Source organism: Vanessa atalanta, chromosome 5, assembly GCF_905147765.1.
Source record: "Vanessa atalanta chromosome 5, ilVanAtal1.2, whole genome shotgun sequence".
NCBI lineage: Eukaryota > Metazoa > Arthropoda > Insecta > Lepidoptera > Nymphalidae > Vanessa > Vanessa atalanta.
In genome coordinates, this window is record NC_061875.1 from 8,377,400 (window position 1) to 8,390,702 (window position 13,303).

The following is a 13,303-nucleotide window of genomic DNA, read 5'->3' on the forward strand; positions in this document are numbered from 1 at the left end:
ACAAAAAAAATGAACTCCAACACCTATACGGTTCCATTAACTTGAAAGCTTTCTACTTTATTGTCGATATTCCATTTTATAAATTGTACCGAATACAAGGATAACACACGTAATTCATTTTCCCAATAAATTAACATTAACGATGAAAATTAATAGCGAGTATAACAAAAGGTCATACTTTATTACTTTTTAATAAATTCGATCAATATCGAAAATAGACTGATCTAATCAGAGTGAACAAATATTGTACACTATAATAAATATTTTAAGACTACCCTTTCATTAATTGTAAACCCGTTGATGATTTGACCTTACAGTGGACGATATTAGATATTAATAGGTATTATTATTTAATGGGTAAAATAGACAATGGCACATGAAAGCTCAATTAAATTAATTAATTATGACATTTATTTATTATTAATTTATCAGCTGTTCGTCCTACATTCGTGCAAATAATATTAGATGATAATTTTTAAATTGGCCTGGCTGGGCCTTTTCTCTATTTGAGGGGATTGTTTGGAGCTTCTTCTACCACGTCGCTCGAACGCGGGTTGGTTACGCATTCGTAACTTACCGAAAACCTCAAGCATTTTTTTGCAAGTAGTTACTCAATAATTTGAAATGTCTATTAAAATTGCTGGTTTAAATTTTAAAGCATTATCTTTGTAATGCGGAGATTTTTTTTTATATATTATATAATACGAAAAATAAACCAATTATGATTAAATGTTATACTATATAAATTGAACTAAACTGTTTTTATGTGTCGTTGTGTGCGTGAATCAATTTAAACAAACAAAACTCTTTACTCAACCCTTGTATAATTTAAGTAGATAAGATTAACACGAACATTTTGTTAGTTTCGTTTAGTAAATTAAAAAAATACACAAACGAATAGAAGCTATCACAGTTAGAGCTATGCACCACGAATACTGTAATACGTCAAAAAAATCACACTATTATATGATTAAAACGTTTATACGTGCTCACCGATGTTATACGTTTTTCAGAGCCAGCTGTCCTTCTTCTCTTTTCCATACATGGGAGACACTACTGCAGGAAGTTGAGGCTGATGTTGTCTGTTACAACAACGCCGCTTCATCGCTGGAGCGAGTGGTGGCGACCCCACTTCTTGAGAAAACTTTTCACATGAAGGTCCAAGCGAGAAAACTCTTCGCTCATCGAGAAGGCTGCGAAGTAATACTCGGGAAGGCTGATGATCAGCTTAACAAGGTATGGAGACATTTATAATTATTCTTACATAGTATTTAAGCCAGTAAAGTTAACTTTAATGTAATAAATGTACATTTACAGCTTTGGATTTGTTGTTTATATTTAGAAATGTTTTCTCTAAATTTATATGAGTGGTTACGTTTTTAAATTTTAATAGATTATAGTTAGAGGCAACGCTTATTAAAACCATTCCACAATTTGCGAATATATTAAACAAGCAACAGCAACACATATAGAATACGTATCAAATCTACGAACTAGATTTCGCCACCTTCATTCAATTTCTAGGGATAATTTTATTACCAAATTAAAATGGGCGAACATCGAGGAACGTACACATAATTAAATCTTATTCTCCCATTTGAAATCGGCTTAAAATATACATCAAAATGAATATATAAAGGCACAAAAGAAATACCATGTTCGTTCCTTAAGTTGATGGCGCATTGGCGATGTAAAGGATGGTTAATATGTTAAATATCAGTGTGAGCACTTACCACCTGGTAGTCAATTCCCATTGCTTACTTACTACAAATTAAAAAAAAAAACATCAAAAACGAAACCTAATTCCCTACAGATTTAATTATATATATAAAGTGTGCTCAAATTAGTTAACCGTTCAAAATTTAACACAAAATTTTCATTTTAATAAGGAAGAACAACACATTACAACTTTCACTTAACCGTATAATGTATATGAACATACGAACCAGATGTTATCTTAATCGAATATTCGTTTCAGCGAAGTACAATCCTCTTACAGAGAAGGTTGTTTTATTTCATTTTATTTTTATGTAAAGCTTAAAAGAACAAAGAGGTGCAAAATATTTTATTTATGTTGAATTACAGTATTCACACAGTATTTATTCAGTAAAAGGAATTACAGATAGACTTTGTACTTTTGTATTTAGAACTTCACATCGATCGTAACTACGAAAAACTATTGTTACATATATAATATATACATAAATATCGATATGAAACTATTTTTTAAGTAACATCTTTGAAACAAGCGCCTTGCGGTAAAACCGATTCATATGCCGTGACGGCGAAAACGTCTCTTCTGCTGTCATGTATACCACCGCTGTCTTGGAATACTTTATTAATGATTATAATTACCATTTCATTTAAAAAAAAAAACTCATTTTGATTAACAAATCTTTGTTTTTTGTTTTTTTTTTTCATAAATATTTATTCATTGGTTTACTTTTATTTTATTTCGATAACCATCAATTTCGTCGTTTCACGTCGTAACGGCCTCAATTTTTCTATCGAAACACGTTAATTAGAAACAATTACACATTCTTTCTTTTCCTTAACATGAGTAATAATTAACATCACTCGCGTGTCTCATTCAGTCAATGCCGTTTATTTCAATACAAACAAACAACGTGACGACGGCCATAATTGTTCATTTACAATAAATTCTTACAAACTTTTGTAGATATTTTTGTCTCTTATGCAAAAACTAAATAACACGTACATTTATGTCCATTAGACATTCCAAGTATAAATTAATTTTATAGTACAAGTTAAATTATATATATTTTTTTTTATGATATAGCTGAGGCCTAAGTCGTATTAATTATAATTATAATTAGTATTTCACTATTGAAAAAATAATATCTAATACTATTCGAAATAATATATTTATAATTTTTAGATTCCCTTCACTCCTTCATTTTCAGACTGGAATAAATTGCCTTTTAGGTAATAGCCATGAGATAAACTTTTACAGGCACTGATAATAATATTCCATTTATTTTAAAAATCAAAATATATATGAACAATGTGCTGTCTGAAATTATACATTTTTTTATATTGTAAATAGTAAAAAGTAAAAAAATATATAACAAAGCTATTACGCCAAAGCCAAATTAAAACGAATATATATTTTAAATGAAAATGTATTAGAAACAAAGAAATGCTTTGGTATGATGATAACAAGGAAGTCTGGGGCCCCATTGTAGCTTAGCGTCTATAGTGATAGATGCTAAGCTACAATGGAGGCCTCATTTTAATAAGCTAATGAGTAGACTCGGCTCTGCAGCATTTGTGGTTAAAAAATAAGACTTACAAAGTACAACTTGTGCACGGCTCGCCTGGTGTATTATAGTTCATTCTGATACCACTTATATTCTACTTTGGTTATTGAAACCAAAATAAATACAAATATAAAAAATGTAATCCTGCAAGACCTGCCAATTTAGAGAGTACGTTGTATGTCAAGTCAATCGTTTTAAAATTTTATTAAGTAAATAAAAAAATTATGGTAAAGTAATTTATTTATGCTGCAGGCAAGTCGTGGTCAACAGACACCAAATAATTTGAATCATTTGTTCCTAAAATATTATTTGAACAGAAACTGATTAAATAATCCCGTACAGTACAAACATAGCCTATAACGTAGTAATGCCATTGCCGTTTTTATTTAACTGTGTTTTTCATGTACTTGTCGCTTAATGTTTCATTGATTGAAACATCGCTTGCCATCGATATTTGTAAAATTGAATCATTTTGTCGTTTCACAGGAGAACTGTAGTCTTTTTTGTATCGAAGTTCACGGATCTAAACTACAATACAAAGGCTAGACGATTTTCTTTATATTACCTTGTAATAATTGTTTCGAACAAGCTTTTTAATTAATAATGTTGCTTCAACTAATTGCCTGCAGATTAGCAAATAGATACTGCATAGTTTCTTGTCTTTTCTTAATATTTCTAGTACAATAATCCGATATATCATATTGTTTATAGTATGGTATAGTACTTACTCATTTAGAGTTTTTCACCAAAACTGTAAATGATCGGCAATAATTCTATAACTGCAAACTTGATGAACATTCATTTAAATGCACCATAATGATACATAATACACATATATATATTATAATTGGACTTTTTATTAAAAGAAATAAAGTTAAATATGCCATGTCATTTATTTTATTGTTAGTTACTAATAGCAGATAAGATAACTATTTACCCATCAATTTCGGCACATTTGAAAATAAAGGCTGCTCTGAAACATGGTATCTTTTGAAACTTGTTGCTGTTATTGCTACTTCTGATGACTGGCTGCCACTGAAAACCAGCGATCATCCTTAGTCCTCAACATCAAGCTTCGCGGTAGAACAATTTGTCAAGCCGTATTGTTTTGCATCTTTAAATTACCGTTTAAAAATTAACTAGGTATTTTAAAAAACTGTTAATTTTTATTTTTAGATGATTTTTCAAATATTAATTTCATATTAATCTTTTTCAACTTTAGAATATTCCCATTGCATATATTTGCTATAATTGTCGTTACCTACCCAATTCTCTAGTCTTATTTTAATATGTAGTAAATTGTAAGCCTGTTTCATAAAATTATCGACTTCGCATAATATTCGAAATCGTCCGCCCCATTGCACGTGATTAAAGTCGACAGGAATACCAAAATATTTATAAGATACACACAAACTTTGCATATGATATGAGTATTATGTGCCAGTATTTTTTTCATATAGATATATCAAACCTTTTTTCACGACCTACATACATATAATAGCTACGTTTTATTTAAGTGAAAACAGAAAACGAAAACAATGCAATTATAAGCTCGTTACAATGTTTAGTTTCATTGACTAGTAAGTATTCAACTCACCGAACGCCGTTTTTCTAACCGAGCGTGATAAGAAAGCAAATTTCTACCACGAATAACCACTGCCTACAGAATGACACGTTCTACTGATTACCTCCAAGCCTTCACAAGGAAGGTAATCAAAACTTATTGCATGATTATATTTTAATCAATATAATATGTGTATAATTACTATACTTAGTTAACGTAAATAAAAAAAGTTTGAAAGTTATTTATTTATTTTATCTTTAACAAATACATGGTTGTAAGATATACATATTTTGCTAATGGACCACATTATGGTAAGTGGTCACCACGGCCGGAACTAGAAAACATAATAATATTGCAATTTAGTGGAAGAATATAATGAGATAAGTGGGTAGTACTTACCCAGATGGGTTTACACAAAGCGCTACTACCAAGAAATAATACCAATTAATACACATTAAAAACTATTTCAAATAATTATTGCCAAAATTTTGTGTAATTTATTTAATGAAATTTCTTTCTTATATGGCACAATATGATATAACATTGCATTTCTGGTTTGCTCAACTTGTTGTTTAGTACATTCAACTTGCATAAGAGAGCAAGTCCACAAATAAAATTGAAAATGAAAGTTTTTCAAAATCAGATCCATTATAAGGGTTCACTAACTCGTCTGCCATTTGTAACTCGATTTACCGTGAAGCAATCCAGGAATAGGGTAAATTGGATCCGGGAATATGTTCACCTTCTAAAATTAGGTAAAATCGTTACTCAAAAAGGTACGTAACAATTTACAAGTATGATAGCAATCCTAATAACAATCTGAATTACCTATTAAATGTTTTCGTTTTATGTTGAATATCATTATAGTTATAAATAAAAGTATCGATTACATTTTTAATCGATTTGAATGCATACACATTTATTTATAATGACAACACATTCGTCAATAATTAATGTTGTCTGTGGTTTTATTGGCATATCAGCACGTGGAAGGGATTTTTAAACTGGATGACAAAACATAGAGTTATTATTATCAGACTCTTCATCAAACATCAAACATACCTCCAGCACCCAATTCATTACCGTAGGTACGTCTATGTGTGTATAAGCCAAGATTGATTTAGATACCTTCTCATAAATTGAACCTTTGTTCCCGGTTTGCAAATAACGAAACTATTATGTGAACAAGTTAAATTACTCTATTCAATATGTTACGGTATCATTCACAATGTATTTGTATGTCGCAAATATATACGACTAGATATTTTTATATTGTAACAAATTGTTGAGTTAAGCAACTTATAACTCTCTTTTTCAATTTGTTATAATTATCAAGGCGGAGTCGACAAATATGTAACATCGAAGGACATAAAAATAACATCACGTATAAACATACAAGCAAACCAAACCTTAAGATATGTAATGTACATACGATACAACTACGAGACGCCCCCAGTTAACCTCATCCCAAGGCAATGGCCCTTATTTAATAATACATAATAATCACAGCAAAGTTTACCGAGAAAATGATCCGATTACACAAGTTGTTTAGAATATGAATCTTACTCTGTAAGTTTACTAAATAGTTAGCTAGCTAGTTCTCAACAATAGTGTGAATAAACCATTCCTGAAGATAACGTTAGTTTACTAAAACAGTGTTCAAAAATAATTTAAAAACTAGCTTAGTGCATTTTTTAAATGAAGACATATTTAATTTTAATACTCGTCGTAAAATATTTTTATTGAATAAATAAAGTAAAAAGTTTCAGAAACGTTATTTTAAGATACAAGATTAAAATGCAAAAGTATTTTTGTAATATCTGTTTAATAACCTTTGACTTTGTGGTCAATACAACGACACGAAATGCATGTAAACTATTTTATGAGGCATGAAAACCATGCGCTCACTTCAGTAGAAGGCAATCAAGTTTGCGGTTACCATATATGGAATATTGTAACATCGTTTACGCTTTAATTAACAGGTTCACTGCGTACTTTACGTTTAAGAACTATAATTTTAATTATATAGCTTACATTAAAGAAATACATTTTATAACATGAACAAATACCAATGATATATATATATATATACTTGTCGATTATTCTTATTGAAAAACTTATTTTACCATTTCCTCTATTGGAAATCATGTCGTCATGTTCCTAATATTGGAAGTCATGGAAGTCATATCCAATCTTGAACTTAAAGTGACATCTCGTCCTCATATTACGTACATGACTAAGGCGAAGCTAACGATTTACCAAAATATGTAAAGATCTTAGAAGCTACAAGGGAACAGGTGATTATCTATATACATATAATAAAATTGAAGTGTCTGTTTTTAATATTAAAATAACCGCTTTTTACTAAATGCATATGTATGTAAACACGGTACATATACCAAAATACCTTTTTTTCAATTTTTGTCTGTCAGTCTGTTTGGAGCCGCTGGTCCGATTTTGAAGTTACTTTCACTGCCAGATAGCTGATGTAATAAGGAGTAACTTAGGCTACAAAAATAACATTTTTGTTAAATTCAAAGGCACACGAAGTCGCGGTCACAGCTAGTACTAACATATATACGTAGACTTCTTATCACAATCTCGTCGGATTTTATTCACCAAAAATAAAAAAGGGTAATAAAAATATTACTATAATAATAACATACTATCTAGTAAAATATTTATAATACTAAAATAAAAAACTGAGAAAATAACTTAGATATATGTATTCTAATGTACCATTAATTTATTTTAACCGTACGTATATTGCTTATTATTCAATTTTACTTTCAATTTATAGCATCATTACGTACGCCTCGATCAATCATCAAGTATGAGCTTGGAAGTACATCGCACGTCTAATGTCACCGATATATCGTTTGTAGGAAGGCGAAAATTAAATCACGATTTTATGAAAGACAGCTTGGTATCGCCGTTCCATTTTTATTAGGTATGAAATATGTAATTTTCAATCCTGCTCCTTTTGTAAATAAAAATACAGCGTAAATAAATTAAAAAAAAGTTGCGTTTTTATTATGGAACGGAATATAGGAATACAAAATATTTCCAACGTCCCAGAAAAAGGAAATAGTATACTCACATAAATTTAAATTCGTATTATAAGAGAAGCGTAGCGGAAAAGCCTGCCTTAACTCCTTGGGTAAGAGAAACCATATAAACCGAGAGAGTCCACCTCCTTTCCAGCGCACAGCGGTGTTCCCAGTCCAAGACAAATGGATATGCGGAAACATTCATTATGTAAAAGTGTCCCAAGATTTTTAGAGGATTAAATTCAACCAGTAACTTGACTCAACAGCTTAAACTCTATTAACGTATTCTTTAAAACATTTAAGTGATATTTAGTTTGCCTGAATCAAATCACAGATAATACTCAAGTGTGTGAATATGTTCTTGTCTTCTAGTTAGTATTAGAATTGATCTATATAAACTATATAATAACATTGTGTAATCCTATTTTGATTTCAGTTACGAGTAATATAATACGTAATGCGACAAATTTGATATGTCTGGATTATCTATTAAATAAATAATTTTATTTATGTCGTTAAATAATTTTATTAAGTTAAATTGTAGGCTAGCTGGGTACTATGGGATGAATCAAAGGAATCAAGGGAAGGATTTTTTACAGATATCAAGAGCCAAGTACAATATTATTATTGGTACGGTTTTAAGCTTTAAGAGCTGCCTTATCATTCTAACGCCAACTTTAACAGCAAAGCTTTTAAAATATTATGTACGCTACATAATTGTATTATAAACCAGCGACCCGCCCCGGCTTCGCTACTAAAAAAAATATACTGAAAAAATGTAGTATAAAATGTCTTTATATACAACGTTCACAACTTTTTGTCATAAAACAATAAAAACCGCTATGTCCCTGCATTTTAAATCTGTAATATCTTCGAAAATATTAATTTAAATCATACGCTGTTAAAAAATATTAAATACAAAGTGTATTTAAGGTACATAATTGGATGATGATTGTTTAAAATCGCTTCGTAAATAAGCCATTATTTCTCTCAAAAAGTAAAGGATAAAAAATTGTTATTTTGAGTTATCCCCAAGAGATAGACATATACGATCGCGGACTTTTTTCTAGACCTTTTTAAGGTGTACAATACGGTATTATATATTTGATCTATCTCGTAGGGTTCAGTCAGCATTTGCAAAGTAAGTGCAAAAAAAATTCTATTTGCGATATCACATTAGAAACCTCTAGAAAGTTATAAGTGTTACTTTACTATATTATGCATATATTATACAAATAAACCTTCCTTTTGCATCATTCTATCTATTACAAAAAGCCTCTTCAAAATCCGTTGCGTAGTTTTAAAGATCTAAGCATACATATAGACAGACAGACAGCGGGAAGCGACTTTCTTTAATACTGTTTTAATAAAACCTCCCTACTTATAATAGTAAGTAATTTTTTTTAAAAATTCTTATACTTAAATACCATTCAAAATCCTTCTGCCATAATTACTTTATCTTCAATAGCATTCGAATTTCATACAAACTTCCAAACCCCGTTTTACCCCCTTAGGGGGTAGAGGTTTAGAAAAACCCGTTCTTAGCGGATGTCTACACTCCATGAGGAACCTACCTGCCAAATTTCAAGTTTGTAGATGTTATAGTTTCTGAAATTTCGTGATTAAATGAATATATATATATAGATTTACGAATTATTTATCTGTAATACTAAATCCCTGTCCATGTTCTACAGAAGCGGATTTTCCACCAGATACGGCTATACTTTGTGTATAGATTCACTTACAAAAGCCCCTTCACAATAAGATAATAATTTTTTTAATTAAATAAACTTTAAATATAACCGAATTTGTATTTTTTGTTGTTTTTTCTCTAAGTAAGCAGACCAATAATAAATTAATATGGAGAGGCGCGCCTTCGCAAGTGAACAGATCTTTAACCATCGTTGGCAAGTTAATTTAAAACTTATTTAATTAAATCGGTTTTACTACTCTCTTAAGATCTTCGAAGCCAATTTTGTTAAGCATTTAAGTTTATTTATAGAATTATTGATATTGGCAAAATAAGTTAGCTCGCGGTACTATTAATTTGTTCCAGACCAATGTAAGCAACAATTTGTGTTGTAGAGTTGAAGTTTTCATGGGCGGTGATAATCACTTTCCATCAGGTGAGCCTTGTGATCCTTTGCCACCTATTATATATATAAAAAAAAACGACCGTTTCAAATGAAGTTATATAGTTACTATCTTATGCGACGCAATGCCAATTTAAGAAATGATTAATATTTCTTACTCAGGGTGGTGTATATTTACCAATAGTTGGCCCATATTTATATTAACCATTCCTTACATCACCAATGCGCTACCAATCTCAGGAACTAAGATGTTACGTCCCTTGTGCCTGTAGTTACACTGGCTCACTTACCCTTCAAACCGGAACATAACAATACTGAGTACTGCTGTTTGGCGGTAGAATATCTAATGAGTGGGTGGTACCTATACAGACGGGCTTGCACAAAGCTCTACCACCAAGCTCTCTCTTTTTTTTTTAATATTATAAGTGGCAAACGAGTAGGAGGTTCACCTGATGAAAGTAACTACAACCCTCAATCTCAATAAGACGAGAGTAACGTCTCAATAAGACGATTAGACATTAAAAAGATAAAATTACAACCTTTTTTTTTCTAATATAAATATATAATATATATACAAAAACAATTTTCAATTTTTGTCATTTAGGGTAGCGTACACGAAGAATACAAATGTATATATTAGAAAAACAAAACAAGTTATATAATAGTTTTTTACATATTATGTTTATAATATAAGTACATATAATATACCATTAGTTAACGAACATAATTTAAAACAACTCAGATCGTATGTAAGAGTAGTTACCATAGTTTTACTATATATATTATTAGAAATTACACAAGCTCGTTTCGCGTGGGTCAGTTTTATATAATGTTCGTTTGAAATATTAATGTATTTTAATTAGTTATAATTGAAAATGATTACTTAGGCGATTTTGTCAATATTATGATTTCATAATAAAATTTTTAACGTAAAATACCGTTCGCCAGTCCCAATTCGCCAGTCCACTGAAAACTATGTTTGCTTGTTGAACTTAATGAAAATATAGGGGCTTAATCACGAATTATACTAGGATAGCTTTATCAATTAAGAAAACAGGCTCGGCAACTTTGCCGTGGCTCCAACTGGATTCTGGATACACGCAAACAGAAAACTGCAGCTATTCACACTTAACATACCAGCTTTTAATATCTAGCATGAAATATAAAAAATCATTTGTCACAAATTATACAGGTTCAATAATAATTCAAATAATAACACCTTTAACGAGGGATGTAGACTGGATTTTAACTACTGAAGGCTTAAAGTTCTGCTTGCAATAATTGGCGATAATTACTTCGCAGAATCATTCCATTATGTCGGAAATCGAAACATAGGAAGCAAGTTTACGAAACTGATTCAATTTACGTGTATATCCTAAATATAATAAAAATCTAAAAAAATACTTAAATTCTAAAAACATTTTAATGAAAACAGTTTAAAGAGATAGATTTAACAAAATAAAAGACATCGTTAGGACATATTAGGTACGTTATAGAATAGGTATATACAGTTGGAAATAACTTCTTCCAGAATCAGGAATCAGGAACACTTTGAGAAGAGAATTGGCTGCCCTTTTGTTACTAGATACGCTCAAATACTCCGAATAAAATAAATGCTCTATGTTAATGCCTATACGATTCACAAGTAGGCTAGGCAATTTGTTAAACAAAAGCGTACATTTACAAACGACCTGACAATAAATAGCTATCGTTTGGAGATTTAGTAGAAACAAATTTAAAAAGGTCCGATTGTATTTTTTTTTTAATTTAAGACACGCTAATATATTCTTTTTGTTGAGACGATATATATTATTTTTAATTAATTATACACCAAAGATGTTTCATTATATGATCAAATTTAGATGTTTTGACTTTTGATGTAAAAAGGAATTTAATTACTGCTATCGTATTATATTTGTTGTCGTGCTGCAGTTATTGCTAAGTTTATTAATAAATTTATATATAAGTTACTCTAAGATCATGATTATAAATATGTAAATAATATTTTTCCAACGTATTTCATAAGACAGTCGAATGAGCAATTTTTAATTAAAAAATGTATGAACAGTAGATTCATATTTCATATCGGATCCAGAATCTTTTTATCTTTTTGGAAACCCAAGTTTTCTTTACACTAACATATGTGTACATATTCTATCAATATTTGACTTTAATATTTTTATTAATGAAATATCGGATTTTATTATTTTGTTTTTTTAAATGTTTTTTTTTCTTTTAGAAATGCTTAAATTATGCAACTGCCATACAATTTTTAAACTTATAATTGATCTATTTAATAAAATGTTTTATTTAATATATTAAATAGGTTTTTAAGCAGCATTGAATAAATAAAATAATCCAAATAGCGTTGTAAATAAGAAATTGGAAACAAGATTCGACGCTATAAATTTTAATGGATCGTTTATCTAATCCATGGTCCAAAAATAATTTGGAAGGATTTAACTTAAGTACTCTTTATTTCCTTCTTATGGTATTAAATATTTATTGGAAAGATTATTTCAATTCGCCATATTATTATTCATTCTACATGATATATTGGAGATTGGAAACGAAACATAACAGGGGTTAATTTCAGATATCACACTTCTGCCACCATCTGAGCCCACACATCTGAAATACTTATCATTCCCACACAGTGTGGCAATATATTATATGTATGGTAAATTATCAATTGCAGATCAATCGTGTTCTATTTATAGTATCTACTTCATACCTTTTCCCTAATTAGAATTGACAGATCTTTAATATTAATAATTTAAAGATCTTATCTAATATTTGAATATTATCGAAGATTACGAATTCAAACCCGACCGAGTTATAAGACTCAATTTGTGTTCATAATTCATCTCGTACTCAGCTATAAGAGATATTATCGTGATAATCTACAATGTTTGTTAAATTATTAACCCGCATTGTAACAGTGTGGGCAGCAGAAGAGACATTTGCCCAACTGTGGGATACTTACTGGTTGTTTCTTTACTTCGCAATATATATAATACTTTTATGTAAGAGGTGTACCTAGTGTAATAGCCTTGAACCTGAACGCACAAATTGATACCTATGTTTTTGTAATACTAATTCTAGATAAAAGTATTCATTATTCAACTGAAATACGTTTTGATTTGACAATTAATTTTTGATTTACTTTTTTGATTCATCAATAAGAATCGAATCAATGAAGATAACTATGTTCTTGTTATTTGCTTTCAAATATGATAGACACGACACATTAAAATTTTATCATTTAATATATAAATAAATAAATAATTTATTGGGGTTGATCCAATAAATTAT

General features: G+C 29.7%; 1 protein-coding gene across 1 annotated transcript in view; it reads left to right on the forward strand.

Annotated features, from left to right (window-relative positions):
- Nucleotides 1–13,303, forward strand: part of LOC125064072 — a 170,388-nt gene that overhangs the window by 104,517 nt on the left and 52,568 nt on the right. Inside the window, exon 5 of the mRNA XM_047670853.1 lies at nucleotides 1,014–1,236. Within this exon, the coding sequence (XP_047526809.1) occupies nucleotides 1,014–1,236 (223 nt within the window). The remainder of the gene's footprint in view (nucleotides 1–1,013; nucleotides 1,237–13,303) is intronic.